Below are 16,241 nucleotides of genomic sequence, written 5' to 3'. Positions count from 1 at the left end.
CGCTTGGCTATGCTCTTGAGTAGGGTGACAGACGGACGGGTCGGATCGGATATGGATGGGTCGAAAATGAGTAATGCAGAAAACGGATAAATTATTCGACCCGACCCATATTTAATACGGATAGAAAATGAGTTAACCGACGGATAATATGAATATCCATATTATCCATAGCTTCTTGAGTTTGATCACTTTTTGGGAGAATTTCTAATCTCCCAAACTTGAGGAACTTTCAATTTGAGTCTTTACAAATATAAAAGTTAAACTCACTAGTTATCCATTGGTTATCTGTTTTCTAAATGGATAATATGGTTCTTATCTATATTTGATCCGTTTTTAAAAAATTTATTATTTAATCTATTTTTAGTGGATAATATGGATGAATAACTATTTTTTTAATCCATTTTGCCATCACTACTCTTGAGTTGAGTGTAAAGTACCAACTCACTGTATCCATGCATGCATGCACCCGTTCCCTTCATTTCCTATATAAATATGCGTGTATCACTCCTCATGTAACCCTCGTAGCATAACCTCAAACAACTAGGAAAACCTATAGAGTTCTCTTCAAAAAAGAAATTACCACGTACTCAGCTCTATTTGTTTATCCTTATGGCTAGAACACTTCAATATTTTGCCATATTTTTCCTTCTCCATCTTTTTATTTGCTCCATTAATTTGCTTCATATAACAGAAGCAAGGCCAGTAATGGTGAAAAATTCAGGAAATCCTTTCGGAGTAGTGAAGAACTCGGGCCCTAGCCCTGGTATTGGCCATAAATCTGAAAATTCTGGGATATCTGTTCAAGATGTTCATGTCGTACATTCTGGCCCTAGTCCTGGTGAGGGACACAAGTAAATTACATTAAAGTTAGCGAACGTCGTTTGAAGGAATTTGGTATTGGTTCTTCTTCAATGTTGTATTAAAAAAAAAATGTTGCTACTATTGTCAATAAGAATTAGCAGTTCTTAATAACATACTTTCTTATAGTTCCTCATTTGTTTGTCTTAGAGGTTTTGGAGATAGACAGATTAGGAACTGTGTATACTCAAAGACTATATGGCATGTAAAATTACTAGAGTATCTGATATAAAAGTTACTAATAGTTAAATCCTTACTAACTATAGTTAGTGGAGGGAGTGAAAGTGCACTACTTTCTAATTTAAAAGTTAAATGTGCTCGGTCAAATATCACGAGAAAAATAGAATTCATTTTATTAATAGTTGAAGGACCAAAATCTCAATTTTCCTTTGCTTCTCAAGATAGAAAAGCTGGCAGCCTAGCAAAGTGCCAAAGTGAGTCGTATTTAACGGCCATTTCAAATTAACACGCAGGGGAAATGAAAATTAGCATTTCTAGATGCTATTTCATTATATAGAAAACATTAAACTTTCCAGTTATAGTATTGTTTATTGGCATTTCTAGTTGCTATTTCATATAGAAAATCATTAAATTTTCTAGTTATAGAATAGTTTGATATATAATAGCTTAATCAAAACAAAAGAATGAAATGTGTCAAATGAAATTCTTTTACTCAATTTGGATTAAGATGATAGAATCGCATTACTGGTAAGGGGAAAACGAAGCCTTATACCAACATTTTAAGTACCAATAAAAGTAACTTCAATTTCATTTTTGCAGGATTTTGGGAGAGAAAGTGACGTTTGAAGCACTTTGAGGAGTTTTGCTATAGTTGCATTAGAAGAAGTGACTATTCTTTCTCTTGAGTCGCAGGAAACACAAGATTGGTTCTCTCTTCCCTCATATATGTGGAGTACTAGTTTCTAGACACGTGCGTTACACGTATATCCTATGCTAATTAAATAGGCGTACAATGAGTTACATGAAATTTGAAGGAGGAAAATATAAGCCCAAACTAATGAATGATGAGCCTATCATATTTCAAAAAACACGTCGTTTATACATGAATATGAGCAATGACTATGACTGCAAGTGCTTCATGTCTTAATACATGTACCTCGTGTTCAAGAAATTATAGCCTCTCTCTTTTACAAACATACATATCAAGAGGCTGTTGCCTAATGAAAGTTAGTATTTTGTAGAAGCTATATAGAAATTCGATCAAGATATGTCTTCTTTAGGAATGATGTACACCTGCATAGAAGTAGTAGTTAATTATGATAAAAATACACAAGCAACTATTAAAATCAGTAAATTTGATTTGTGTACATAAATTATAATTGCATGTACACATACCCTTTATCTGATACAAAGTTATGAACTCTTTTATCAGTGAATTTGATAGAAGAATATTCGTTGAATTGTGTAAATATATCTTATCACAAAATATAAACACGGCAATCGCATGTTAGATGTTGGTAGTTTGATGTTTTGTGGTACTTCATGAAAAATTAACACTATTATAAACTAGAGAATGATTGACGCAAACTAATTTTGTGACAAGAAATTGAATATGAATATCTTAAGCTTTAAATAAAAAAATTCATATAATAAAAGTGGTAAAATTTACAAATAAAATATTTAACAATATTTATAAAACCAAATTGTAAATCATGCTTATTATCTTTGACTCATCCATAATTTTTCCTAATATTCCTACAATTAGTTCCAAAAGCTTGAGCTACTTTAGTTTACTTTGCTTTAAAATTCATTAAATTGGCTCAATTGTGTTTTTAAAAAAATGATAAATAAATTAAGACAAACATAGGAAGAACAAGCATACTTGAACAAAAAAGGTACATGTTTACCCGAAAAATCGGATAACGTTAAATTTATGTATGATTCTAAGGGTACGTAATATTCTTTGATACAAAAATAACAATACAAGTATTTTGACTGTGAGGATAGAAAATGATGAACAAAGAAATTGAATAAGATCAAATAAAACAACCACAAAGAGATGTCTTTTTTGTATGAGAGAAGATTTGTCTATTGCAATCTTATTTTCCCCATAGCTTACAAGGACCCTCCCTTTTATAATAGAGGGTCATTGCTTTATCTATAACAAAATAATAAAATAATGCATGTAGTGGAGGACCCATGATAATTTGTCTCTTCCTTGATTTCTACCAAGATTCTCCCCCATAGTGTGACTGCAACGGCTCTTGTCCGCGAGCTCGATTCTGGCTCGAGCTCGGTATTGGATCGAGCCCCCGGTCTTGGTTCGAGCTCGATTCTGCCTTGGAGGATCGATATTCGGGGTGAGCGTTGGTCGGTCTAGGCATCTTCGATAATCTGCGCCTTGCCTCGTAGTTCAATTTGGATACGAGCTCGATAATGATACCGGGCTTGTCATTGGTCGGTCTTATAGCTCGAAGCTCGATGCCCTTACTTCGGACCTCGACCGAGCTTGTCATATAGATACCCTTTGATCGAAACATTATTATCTCGACCAGTCCGTACAACTGAGTCAACCGATTTTGACCGTACACAGATAGTCCCATCGTTTCTCGGAAAAGGATGTGGCGATAAATAATATGATTTCTCAACAGCTCGATCAGATATATGGTGACGTTTACATCGGTCTCGACCATGACGTATGCGATAACTGTCCCATCGGCTCGGTTTTACCGAGGCATTTAATGTGTGTCAGAAGGTGGTCGGCCACCGCAATATTGAACCGTCATTGCTCCAATCTATAAATAGCCTTTCCTTCCACCATTCATCACTTTTGCGTCTTCAATCCTCCAAATTCTCTTTATTTTTCCTCTCTATTTCGTCACTTTAGAGCCATCCACACTAGAGTTTTTGGTACCGTCAAATTTTCACTTTCCTTTGTATTCCTTCTTCTCGTATCTATGGCGAAAACTTCAAAAACTGTACCTCAGAAGGAGAAAGCTTCTTTTTCACGGCCGTCCGGCGATAAGACGCTGGTGGAGCCGTCCATTCACGATTATGTTCCCGGCCCGTGCACTCTGAAGATCGATTTTAAGGTAGAGAATCCTTCATCCGTTCCAGGTCGATGTGAGCATGTGTCGACGTATATGTGCTCTATAACGGAGGGTCACCTCGAGGCCGTCAGAAAAGACTGTAACTGGGGTCCCGAGGTCGTGTTGCAAATTCCATCCCCCGATGAGAGCGTCATCACTCATTTGGAGGGGTTTTTAAGTGTTTACACTTATCCCTTCACGTTGGGACCTGTCGACCCGGTGATTATTGAATTCTGCAAAAGGTACCAGGTCACCCTCGGTCAAATTCATCCTTTATTTGGCATATAGAGATCTCACTTCGCTTCTTTTCTATCAAAGTTGGGGGCTGGATTTTTCTTTGAATCACCTCATACGATTGTATCGGCCTCAGATCTTTCGAGGACTAATCAGACTTCATCGTCGGGCATCGAAGGCTTTGATGTCGAGCATTGATAAAGACAAGGATCGGGGTTGGATGGGTCGTTACATTCGAGTGAGGACCCGTGACCTTATTCCGGAAGAGAAGATGTCGTTTCCCGAAGAATGGAATTTCGACCGTAAGTGATTCTTGTTTGTTTTTCGTGTCTTTTCCCAATTTTTTTTGATGTCTTTCCCTGATATTCAGCTGCCCCTTGGATGCCACAAGCGGTACCTGACCTCGAGGATTGGGTTCAGAAGTTAGCCTCGACTTCATCTTACGCCGAACGCGCTTGGCGTGATTTGGCTAAAGGTAGATGGGAGGCCAAGAACCATGATAAGGTTTTGCTTCTTGTTTCTTTCGAAGTATTCTTTGTGTTCTATTTGTTACCGATTTTCTCTCATGTAGGCGTAACCAAGGATGCCGCTTTGAGGCCTTCGAGTGGTGAAGAAGGGACCAAGTCCCCGGTCCCGTAACCGGGGAAAGATAAGAAGCGAAAAGCTTCCTCTCGGTCAGAGGACACCAAGCCCAAAACTCGGAGGGTGAGGAAAAAAGAAATTGCCCTTTCGATTGACTCGGTCCAACGACTGAGAGAAGAAGAAGAAGAAGAAGAGGAAGAAGAAGATAACGCCTCGGCTTTGGTGATCCGATCTGCGAAAGCTATTGAGGTTGCTAGAGCTCCTGAGCCAATGGTGGTTGTGCCAGTCGGGGTCAGTCCTGAAGTCCCGAGTCTTGATCGGAGCACCCCGAATGATTTTCTCGGGGCTATGACGATGGGTCACTCACCTTCTCTTCCAATGTTTTCTGAGGAGGCGTTAAAGGAAGCTCGAGAATTGAAGACCCCCGATATGGGTGGAGGCTCCAGTGTAGGAGACCCTTTTAGGGATTGCTTTACTGGAGTCTATGACGCTTCCGATATCGGTGACACTTCTCTTCTACTAGAGAAGGCCCAACGTTTCATTACTCGGGTAATAGATTCTTCTACACTTGGTTCCTTTGTTCTTTTCCATACTTGACTTGTGTTTTTTCCTTACTGTGCAGGCCATTAATAGGTTTTGAGTCGATCTTAGCCAATGTGAGGCCGAGCTTCGGAAGGTCTCGGGTGAGAGAGACGCCCTGCATCTTCTTTGCAGCCAAAAGGACGAGGCTATAAAGGACCTCCAAGCAGATTTGGCTAAGGTTCGTGAAGAAGGGGCTAAACTTGATAAGCAGGTGAGCCTCATTTTGTTAAAGTATGGGTCTGACTCGACTGTAGAAGTTAACCCTTCGTTGTCTCAGCTGCAGCAAAAGGTTGAAAAGATCGGGCTGCTTCGAGAAGAAGTTGATCTAATCAAAGCTGAATGCAATCGGTGGAAGGAGACTCTCGACCGCCTGGCTGCGAAAAAAGAAACCATTTTGACCAAACTATTATCGGCCGATGTTCAACTTCGAAGTGTCAAGCAAAAAGGGTCGGCTCAAGCTAAGAAGATCGAGGAACTTGAAATACGGCTTGCTGAGGCTAAGGCGGAGGTTAAATCATCAAAAGTCTTGGCGGATAAGTCTATTGCTGTATATCAGGTTGATACCGAGGCTGCTCAAATGGAGGCCCGGGAGGCGGTGGATACTGCCGATGCGCGAGCTCATTGGGTTGCCGAGCTTGCTAAGTGTAGGTCTCGGAAGGAGACCCTCGAGGAGATACATGCTCGAGGTTTTGACCTTACCGAAGAGATAAAAAGGGTTAAAGAGCTCGAAGTTGAAGCTGAAGCCTTGGCTTCCGATGATGATGATGATGGCGGCAGCAAGAGCGGATCTGAGGATGGGGAAGAGCTCGACAGTGGAGCGAATGCCCCAGAGGGTGACCAGGAAGCTTTTTAATTTTTTACGTTTGTAATCAATCACGTAGGCAATCTTGTATATATAACAAGGTCGATTTGTTTTTGTGAATACTTTAATCAAATGTTGACTTTGTGGTCTCTATGATCGATCGATTATTTTTTCAGACTTGAAGTGATGTAGCCTTTAGGCTTGCTAGTTGAGCCAATGATTCAATCTTTGAAGAAATATAGCCCGTAGGTGTAATGGTTGAGTGAGTGTTTTCTCAAACCCAAAGTAAAAGTAGCTTATAGGCTTATTAGCCGTTGAATGAATGTTTCGAACTTGAAGCGATGTAGCCCGTAGGCGCAATGGTCGAGCAGGTGCTTGCTCGAACTCGGAATAAAAGTAGCCCGTAGGCCTAATAGTCGAGTAAATGTTTCGAACTCGAAATAATGTAGCCCGTAGGCGTAATGGTCGAGTGAGTGCTTGCTCGAACTAGAAATAAAAGTAATTCGTAGGCTTAATAGTCGAGTGAATGTTTCGAACTCGAAATAACGTGGCCCGTAGGCATAATGGTCGAGTGAGTGATTGCTCGAACTCGAAATAAAAGAAGCCCGTGGGCTTAATAGTCGAGTGAATGTTTCGAACTCAAAATAATGTGGCCCGTAGGCGTAATGGTCGAGTGAGTGCTCGCTCGAACTCGAAATGAAAGTAGCCCGTATGCCTAATGGTCGAGTGAATGTTTCGAACTGGAAATAATGTAGCCCGTAGGCCTAATAGTCGAGTGAATATTTCAAACTCGAAATAATGTGGCCCGTAGGCGTAATGGTCGAGTGAGTGTTTCGAACTCGAGATAAAGTAACCCATAGGCCTAATAGTCGAGTGAATGTTTCGAACTCAAAATAATGTGGCCCGTAGGCATAATGGTCGAGTGAGTGCTCGCTCGAACTCGAAATGAAATTAGCCTGTAGGCCTAATAGTCGAGTGAATGTTTCGAACTCGAAATAATGTGGCCCGTAGGCTTAATGGTTGAGTTTTTCTTAACTCTGATTGTACAATAAATCTCAAGTCATTATACATGTGTTCATGTTTTGCGCCTGGGTTCGGGCCAGTCTACATGAGCATGGTTCGTTTTGACTATTTGGCTCTTTACAATTTTTCCTATTGGAACCCTGTTGTTGTGAAATGACTTTCTTGCATCTGAATTTGATGTATTTGAGGGCCTAATGGCCCCCCAGTATTCGAGTTCGATTGAAAGAAGGCCTCGGATATTGTTGAAAGTGCAGCACGATCAATGGTTGCCTCATTAAAAACCTTGCCGAAAAAAACCCATTTGGGATAAAACCGGTCTAAGGGAAAAAGAGCGCAACACATGCTTCCAAGCGAAAGATCCATCTTAGCTTTTGTTTAGACTTCTGCAGGGGTCAGTTAAATGAATATGGAAGGGTCGTACCTTAGCAGTAGTACCGTTTTAGATGTGATACATTCCAACTGCTTGATAGCTGTTTGCCGTTTATAATGCCGAGCATCTACGATCCCTTTCCGACGTTCTCGAGCACCTGATATAGTCCTTCCCAATTTGGTCCTAGTTTTTCTTCGTTCGGATTCCGGGTATTGACGGTGACTTTTCTTAACACTAAGTCCCCGGGCTTGAAATGGCGGAGTATCGATTATAATATCTTTCGATTCGTTGCTTTTGGGCAGCCAATTGGACGAGAGCAGCTTCTCGTCCTTTGTCTGATAATTCAAGGCTGGTATTCATAGCCTCGTTATTTGATTCTTCCGTCGTGAATCGAAATCTGGGACTAGGTTCACCGACTTCGACTGGTATCAATGCTTCGGAACCATATACTAAGGAGAATGGTGTCACCCCCGTACTGGATTTTGACGTTGTCCGGTATGCCCAAAGGATTTCGGGCAGGATTTCTCTCCATTTTCCTTTAGCGTCGTTCAACCTCTTTTTCAGGTTTTAAAGAATAGTTTTGTTCGTTGACTCGGCCTGTCTGTTCCCACTGGGGTGGTATGGTGTTGATAGTATCCTTCTTATTTTGTGATCTTCGAAGAACTTTGTTACTTTGCTACCAACAAATTGCTTCCCATTGTCACATACTATTTCGGCAGATATCCCGAACCGGCATATGATATGATCCCAAATAAAGTCTATAACTTCTTTCTCTTTTATTTTCTCGAACGCCTGCGCTTCAACCTATTTAGAAAAATAGTCAGTCATAAATAAAATAAGTTTGGCTTTACTTGGGGTCGATGGCAGAGGGCCGACGATGTCCATTCCCCATTTCATGAACGACCATGGGGATAGGACTGAGTGAAGTTGCTCTCCGGGTCGATGGATCATTGGCGCGAACCTTTGACATTTGTCACATTTACGAACAAATTCTTTCGCATCTTTGCCCATATCGATCCAATAATACCCTGCTCTGATTACTTTTCGAACTAATGTGTCAGCACCGGAGTGATTCCCACAAGTGCCCTCGTGTACTTCCTGTAGGATGTAATTGGTATCTCCCGGTCCCAAGCATACTGCCAACGGTCCATCGAATGTCCTTCGATATAGTGTTCCGTCCGCAGCCAACGTAAATCGAGCAGCTTTAGTCTGTAGGGTCCTGGAATCTTTATGGTCTGATGGGAGCTATCCGTTCTTTAAGTATTCAATATACTTGTTTCTTCAATCCCAGGTTAATCTAGTAGAATTTATCTCGGCGTGCCCATCTTCGATTATCGATCTCGAAAGTTGAACGACAGTCCCCGAGCTCAAATCATCTACCTCGACCGATGATCCCAAATTCGCAAGCACATCGGCCTCATTATTCTGCTCTCGTGGAACATGCCGTAGAGTCCATTGTTTGAAATGGTGCAAAGTGACAAGCAGTTTGTCTAAATACCTTTGCATTCTACCTTCTCGGACTTCGAAGGTTTTATTTACTTGACTCACCACCAGCAAAGAGTAACAATTAGCCTCAATGATTTCTGCTCCCAAGTTTCTAGCTAGCTCGAGACCTGCAATCATGGCTTCATACTCAACCTCGTTGTTAGTTAACCTGATAGTATTAATAGCTTGCCTAATAATGTTATCCGTGGGTGGTTTCAAAACTATGCCTAGCCTGGACCCCTTCACGTTCGAATCCCCATCCGTAAAAAGGATCCATACCCCCGACGATGTACCCGATTTCAACAGGAGTTCTTTTTCAACTTTGGGTACGAGGGTTGGCATGAAGTCGGCCACGAAGTCTGCTAAAATTTGAGACTTGATGGCCGTACGGGGTTGATATTCGATATCGTACCCACTGAGTTCGACGGCCCATTTGGCCAATCGGCCTGATAGTTCGGGCCTATGCAAAATATTACGAAGTATGTAGGTGGTTAATACGCCTATGGAGTGACATTGAAAGTACGGTCTCAACTTTCTAGAGGCGTTTATCAGGGCAAGTGCCAATTTTTCTAAGTGCGGATACCTAGTTTCCGCTTCTCCTAAGGTCCGACTTATATAATAAATGGGAAATTGCGTACCTTGCTCTTCTCGAACTAGGACACTGCTTACGGCGACTTCCGATACCGCCAAGTACAAGTAAAGTTTTTCGTCTATTTTTGGAGTGTGAAGTAGTGGTGGGCTCGATAGATATTGTTTTAATCCCTGTAACGCTCATTGGCATTCCGGAGTCCAAGCGAAGTCGTTCTTCTTTTTGAGTAGAGAGAAAAATTTGTGACTTCGATGTGATGATCTCGAAATGAATCGGCATAAGGCTGCAATCCTTCCTGTTAACCTTTGTACAGCTTTCACGCTGTCCACGATGATGATATCTTCAATGGCTTTGATTTTGTCGGGGTTAATCTCGATTCTCCGATTTGATACCATGAAGCCGAGGAACTTGCCCGAACCGACCCCGAAAGCACATTTTTCACGGTTGAGCTTCATGTTGTATTTCCTCAAAATCTCGAACGTTTCCTACAAATGGGCCAAATGGTCCTCTGCACGCAGGGACTTAACTAGCATGTCATCAATATAGACTTCCATTGATTTACCTATTTGTTCTTCGAACATTTTATTTACTAGGCGTTGATAAGTAGCCCCTGCATTTTTTAGCCCGAAGGGCATAGGCATTACATTATAACAATATGTTCCATATTTGGTCACAAATGAAGTCTTTTCTTGGTCCTCCGGGTTCATCTGAATTTGATTATACCCGGAATAGGCATCGATAAAGGTGAGGATCTCGTGGCCGGCCGTGGCATCGATCATGCGATCGATGTTTGGGCAGCGGAAAGGAATCTTTGGGGCATGCTTTGTTCAAGTCCTTATAGTCCACACACATTCTAAGTTTGTTCCCTTTTTTAGGCACTACAACCACATTGGCTAACTATTCGGGGTATTTCACCTCCCGAATGGACCCTATTTTGAGAAGTTTGGTTACCTCATCCTTTATGAATGCGTGCTTTACCTCCGATTGGGGTCTTCTTTTTTGCTTCACCGGTCTAAACCTAGGGTCCAAGCTTAGCCGATGCGCCATTATATCCGGTAGAATCCCTATTATATCTAAATGGAACTAGGCAAAACAGTCGATGTTATCGATAAGAAATTGAATAAGTTTCTTGCTGAGTTCGGGGCTCAAACCCGTTCCCAGGTATACCTTTCATTCGGGCCAGTGTTCGATTAGTATGATTTGCTCCAGTTCCTCAATTGTTGATTTGGTGGCGTCGGAATCATCGGGGGTCACGAAGGATCGAGGGATCCATTGATCATCATCTTCTTCGATGTTCTGTCTATCTGGCTGGGTCGAAGCCGATGTCTATGATTGCTATTTGGTGTTCTGTTCTCCTTCTGAACCCGATCCTTTTATCGGCGAAGACGAAGATATTGATTTTGCTTCCTCGACGGCGAACATTTTCTTTGCGGCCGGTTGTTCCCCGTACACTATTTTGACACCTCTCGATGTTGGGAATTTGAGGACCTGGTGTAGGGTCGAAGGTACAGCTCTCATGTTGTGGATCCATGGCCTTCCGAAAAGGGCGTTATATCTCATATCGCCTTCCATCACGTGAAACTTTGTTTCCTGGATGGTTCCGGCCACGTTTATCGGTAGGATTATCTCGCCTTTGGTGGTTTCACATGCCATATTGAATCCGTTTAGAACCAGAGTTGCGGGTACGACCTGGTTCTACAGGCCGAGCTGTTCTATGACCCTCGATCTGATGATATTGGCCAAGCTACCTAGATCAATTAACACATGCTTAATTTTAGTTTTATTCATGAGTACGGATATTACCAGTGCATCGTTATGGGGTTGGATGACTCCCTCTGCATCTTCATCATTGAAAGACAAAGTCCCTATGGGTGTGTAATCTTGAGTCCGAGGTCATTTTTCCCTCACAATCTATGTTTTAGTGCGTTTAAGCACCGGTCCCTGAGGGGTATCGACGCCGCCGATGATCATGTGAATGACATGCTGCGGTTCTTCTAGCTCGTTTTGCTCGCCAAAATCCTTGTTCTTAAAATGATTCTTCGCCCTATCACTCAGAAATTCCCGAAGGTGCCCTTTGTTAAATAAGCGGGCCACTTCCTCTCTTAATTGCCTGCAATCTTCCGTTCTGTGGCCATGGGTGCCATGATATTCGCACATTTGATTGGGATTCCTTTGGGCAGGATCGGTCTGCATGGGTCGAGGCCATCTGGTGTCTTTGATGCGTCCGATAGCTGACACGATGGCTGATGCATCAATGTTGAAGCTATACTCTGATAATCGAGGAGCTTCTATAGGATCGACATATTTATCAAAGTCGCTTTTGCTCATAAGTCCCCGAGAATTTTGCCCTCGATCAGTCCGATTGTTCCGGACTGTATTACGTGTTGAACCATTGTTCATCCGATCTGTGACGTACGGTTGATATCGGTCTCTGTTCGACCTTTGTTCTCTGCTGATCTCCCTCTGGTTTTAAGTGGTTATCTGGTTCTGATACACGGGTCCATACGGAGCTCCCAATTGATCGTCCTCGACCCTGATTTTCGATTGATACCGGTTGTGTACATCTACCCAAGTTATTGCTAGATACTCGATCAAATTTTATTTCAGCCGACGTGATGCTGTCGAACATAGCTCGTTCAACCCTTGGGTGAAAGCTTGTACGGCCCAATCGTCTGTGACCGATGGCAAATCCATACGTTCCATTTGAAATCGGGATACGAATTCCCTCAGCATTTCGTTACCCCTTTGTTTTATTTTGAAGAGGTCTGATTTCCTTGTTGCAACCTTTATGGCACCAGCATGTGCTTTTACGAACGAATCTGCTAACATGGCAAAAGAATCGATGGAATTTGGTGGTAAGTTGTGATACCAGATCATTGCTCCCTTCGCGAGGGTCTCCCCGAACTTTTTCAACAACACGGATTCGATCTCATTGTCCTCTAAATCGTTGCCTTTGATGGCATATGTGTAGGAGGTGACATGTTCGTTAGGATCGGTCATACCGTTATATTTGGGAATTTCGGGCATACGGAATATTTTGGGGATTGGTTTTGGGGCCGCGCTCGAGGGAAAAAGCTTTTGTATGAATTTTTTCGAATCCAGCCCTTTTATCATTGGCGGAGCCCCGGGGATTTGATCGACCCTGGAATTATATGTTTCCACTTTCTTGTCGTTGGCTTCTACTCGTTTTGTGAGTTCCTCGAGCAATTTAGCAATTTCAGGAGTGGTCCCCGATTCTTGCTCGTTTGATTTCACTATGGCGGGCTCCGTTATGGGGGTGACTTCTCGAAGAAGTGGATTGGAGTCCGGCCTGCTTTGCATATGAGTTTGGCTCTACAACTGAGCTATCGCTACTTGTTGGGCTTGTAGCATTTCGAAGATCATACGCAAGTTGACCCCGATTTCCCCCGTGTTGTGGGTGTCTCGGGCTATGGGTCGAGCACCGCCCTGAATGCTTCTTTCCGGTTCGGAACGCTGATTTGCCTCCAGAGCTATTTGTGAATTGATATCTAATGGTACTTCGGCTCGAATTTCGGGTTCTTCGACTCGAGCCTCGTTGCCATCGTCAGGTAGCCTTCCGACCCTGGGTGCCAAGTTGTTGGTTTCATCTTGAAGGTCGGCTTCGAGGTCGATAGGTAAAGCCATTGCTGACTTGAAGTTGTAAGCTGAAGTGTACTGTAGATTTATATCAAACAATCACTGTTACCCTTAGCCCCACGGTGGGCGCCAAACTGTTTACCCGAAAAATCAGATAATGTTAAATTTATGTATGGTTCTAAGGATACGTAATATCCTTTGATACAAAAATAACAATACAACTATTTTGACTGTGATGATAGAAAATGATGAACAGAGAAATTGAATAAGATCAAATAAAATAAGCACAAAGAGATGTCTTTTTTGTATGAGAGAAGATCTGTCTATTGCAATCTTATTTTTCCCATAGCTTACAAGGACCCTCCCTTTTATAATAGAGGGTCATTGCTTTATCTATAACAAAATAATAAAATAATGCATGTAGTGGAGGACCCATGATGATTTGTCTCTTCCTTGATTTCTGCCAAGATTCTCCCCCATAGTGTGGTTGCAATGACTCTTGTCCGCGAGCTCGATTCTGGCTCGAGCTCGGTATTGGATTGAGCCCCCGGTCTTGGTTCGAGCTCGATTCTGCCTTGGAGGATCGATATTCGGGGTGAGCGTTGGTCGGTCTAGGCATCTTCGATAATCTGCGCCTTGCCTCGTAGTTCAATTTGGATACGAGTTCGATAATGATACCGGGCTTGTCATTGGTCGGTCTTATAGCTCGAAACTCGATTCGAAGCTCGATGCCCTTACTTCGGACCTCGACCGAGCTTGTCATGCAGATACCCTTTGATCGAAACATCATTGTCTCGACCAGTCCGTACGACTGAGTCAACCGGTTTTGATCGTACACAGTGCATAAGAATAGTCATGTAGATATTAACAGTAACCAATCAATTTGTGTAGTCAACCCAATGTTCTGCTTTCTTGAAATGCCCTAATTAAAAACGTACACCGCAACTTCTTGGGTAATAACTTCTAAATATAACGTGATTGGTGGAATAAATATTCATTTTCTCAAGCCTGTATCATACAATATTCTTTTATTTTTCTATTCAGAGATTTTTCTTTCCTTGCTACTTCTCGGCAACAATTCTACAGTTTGTCACTCAAAATTATGAGAACATCATTATAGAAAGGAAAAGAAAAGAAATAGAAATAGCAATGCATTAAAATTACTACCTCTATTCTTTTTTCAAATTGAATGATATTGTTCATTGTTCATTATACATGAAATATTCAGACGCTGCACTGATAGAAATCTTTCCTTGTCAACATGGAAGTTTCATGTTCATCAGTATGGGAATTAACATTGTGATAACTTAGAATAATAAAATTAAAAATCACCAATTATCTAAGCTAATTAAAGGAAAGAATAGATCAGAAGCTTACTTGTAGTTGAAAAAGTATCGTTTCTGCTCTAAAGCATGAACCACAGATGTTTCATATGTGCAGAAGTTTACCACCATAGACACTTTATTGTGAATCGTTATAGAGTGTAATGAAGAATGTCAAAAGGCTGCAATGCAAAAATATTATAAGCATTAAAGATAAAAGAAATTAAAGAAACAATCAAAGCTGAATAATTAAGAAAATTAAACTTAAAAAACTGACAAGCTATAATAATTACGGGTGAAAACCTAACATTCAAAACCTCTATGGTTAAGTCTCTTAAAAATTCAAGAAAAAAATAAAAAGAGGAGAAGCGTTTTCCATGATAATCATAGGAAACGTTTATGGAAAGTAAATGAAAGAGACATAGAATACCCTCAACTCTCATTGGATTCATTGAATTGAGTGTGTTAAGTAGTAAATTACCATTCCTTCCCTTCTAATTCACCCGCTTCACTTTTAATGTAATAAATAAAAATTATTTAATGGAAATGCTTTTTTCTTGGGGACAAAATGGTCCCTTAGATTTAAAAGGATATTATTGCAAATCAACTTTGAAGGTATGATCATCTTACTTTTAGTATTATATATATATATATATATATATATATATATATATATATATATACTAGTTTCTGGACACGCGCGTTGCGCGTGTATCCAATACAAGTGAGTACAAACTTTTTAAAATTACAAATATTATTAAAAGATATACTTTAATTTAAAAAAATTAAACAAGGTATTTCAAGTCTTAAAAAATAATTATTAATATTATTTATCTAACCCAGTAAACATAAAACTGTACTCCAAAAAAAATTCTTAGATGCCTTAATGAGTTAACCAAATGCTACCTTATAAATTTCAGTTTAAAAGAAAAGGCGCGAATACCACCTTCTTAATTAGTTGACTTGCAATTTTCTAGCCAAATGAAATATCACGAAAATACGTGAATATTAACGCTAGCCTGCTAAGAAATCATCTCCTTACTAAGATAATAATAAAAGGCAAAAAATAAAAATAGGTTCAAATATCATAGTAAGAGTTTACCATTTGGATCTTATGCTGGAAATATCTATACTATTGATGAGTTAAAAATAAAGTAAAAGCAAACAATTAAATATAGTTCTCCTAAAGAAGATTAAAAAATTTAATTAATCTACAAAATATATCTAAGAAAATAAAGAGTTGGACGTACTTCCAGTTCCATTACCATGCAAAAGACCTTATTAGAACTTCAGGAAAATTGAAGTACCACATAGATACAAAAATGAAACATACCACATAAAAATTTCAAGGTAAAACGTGCTAAAGAACATAAAATTTAACAACAAAATTAAAACTTGGAGAAACATGCATCAAGAGCATAAAGTACCAAATAACCTCACAAAATTTAAGAAAATCTAAAAAAATCTAGTCAAATTAATAGCATATTTCAAGGCTAAACAAATAAATAACATAAAATTTAACCAAAATTTGGAAGAAAACAAATCAACACAAAGGGGCATGACTTAACTTTGGTCCACAGAGCTCGCCAAATTTTTGTTGTGTTTTCCCATGTAATTCAGTTTTGAAAATTAATAGAAACAACCTCATTTATACTTGAAAACTTCTAAAAGACAATTAAAAAACACTTAGAATTCGTTAGATAATTTATTTTGTCTTATTTTTCTTGATCTTTAATAAAATGCAAGC

The 16,241-nt window shown here is 40.3% G+C and overlaps 1 protein-coding gene and 1 long non-coding RNA gene across 2 annotated transcripts; one reads left to right on the top strand and one right to left on the bottom strand.

The window, feature by feature from the left end:
* Positions 1–3,776: 3,776 nt before the first annotated feature.
* On the top strand, positions 3,777–6,159 carry LOC138899711 (protein WEAK CHLOROPLAST MOVEMENT UNDER BLUE LIGHT 1-like). Its single transcript, XM_070186397.1, has 4 exons — positions 3,777–3,936; positions 4,822–5,273; positions 5,347–5,357; positions 5,439–6,159. The coding sequence occupies exons 1-4, from the start codon at positions 3,777–3,779 to the stop codon at positions 6,157–6,159; spliced, it is 1,344 nt and encodes a 447-aa protein (XP_070042498.1).
* A 7,252-nt stretch (positions 6,160–13,411) lies between these two features.
* On the bottom strand, positions 13,412–14,939 carry LOC138900560 (uncharacterized). The gene is made up of 2 exons (XR_011411655.1): positions 14,550–14,939; positions 13,412–13,944 (listed from the first exon to the last, which is right to left on the bottom strand). It is a non-coding gene; the product is annotated as an uncharacterized lncRNA (long non-coding RNA).
* Between the last annotated feature and the right edge of the window lie 1,302 nt (positions 14,940–16,241).

The sequence above is a fragment of the Nicotiana tomentosiformis genome, chromosome 10, assembly GCF_000390325.3.
Source record: "Nicotiana tomentosiformis chromosome 10, ASM39032v3, whole genome shotgun sequence".
In the NCBI taxonomy this organism is placed as follows: domain Eukaryota; kingdom Viridiplantae; phylum Streptophyta; class Magnoliopsida; order Solanales; family Solanaceae; genus Nicotiana; species Nicotiana tomentosiformis.
This window is presented reverse-complemented; position numbering and strand designations above follow the sequence as displayed.

Bases quoted from the DNA above. Each gene is read 5' to 3' on its own strand.
- LOC138899711 (XM_070186397.1), top strand. From the start codon at position 3,777: ATGGCGAAAACTTCAAAAACTGTACCTCAGAAGGAGAAAGCTTCTTTT. The intron at 3,937-4,821 runs GTCGATGTGAGC...CCTCTCGGTCAG, and splicing joins GAATCCTTCATCCGTTCCAG to AGGACACCAAGCCCAAAACT.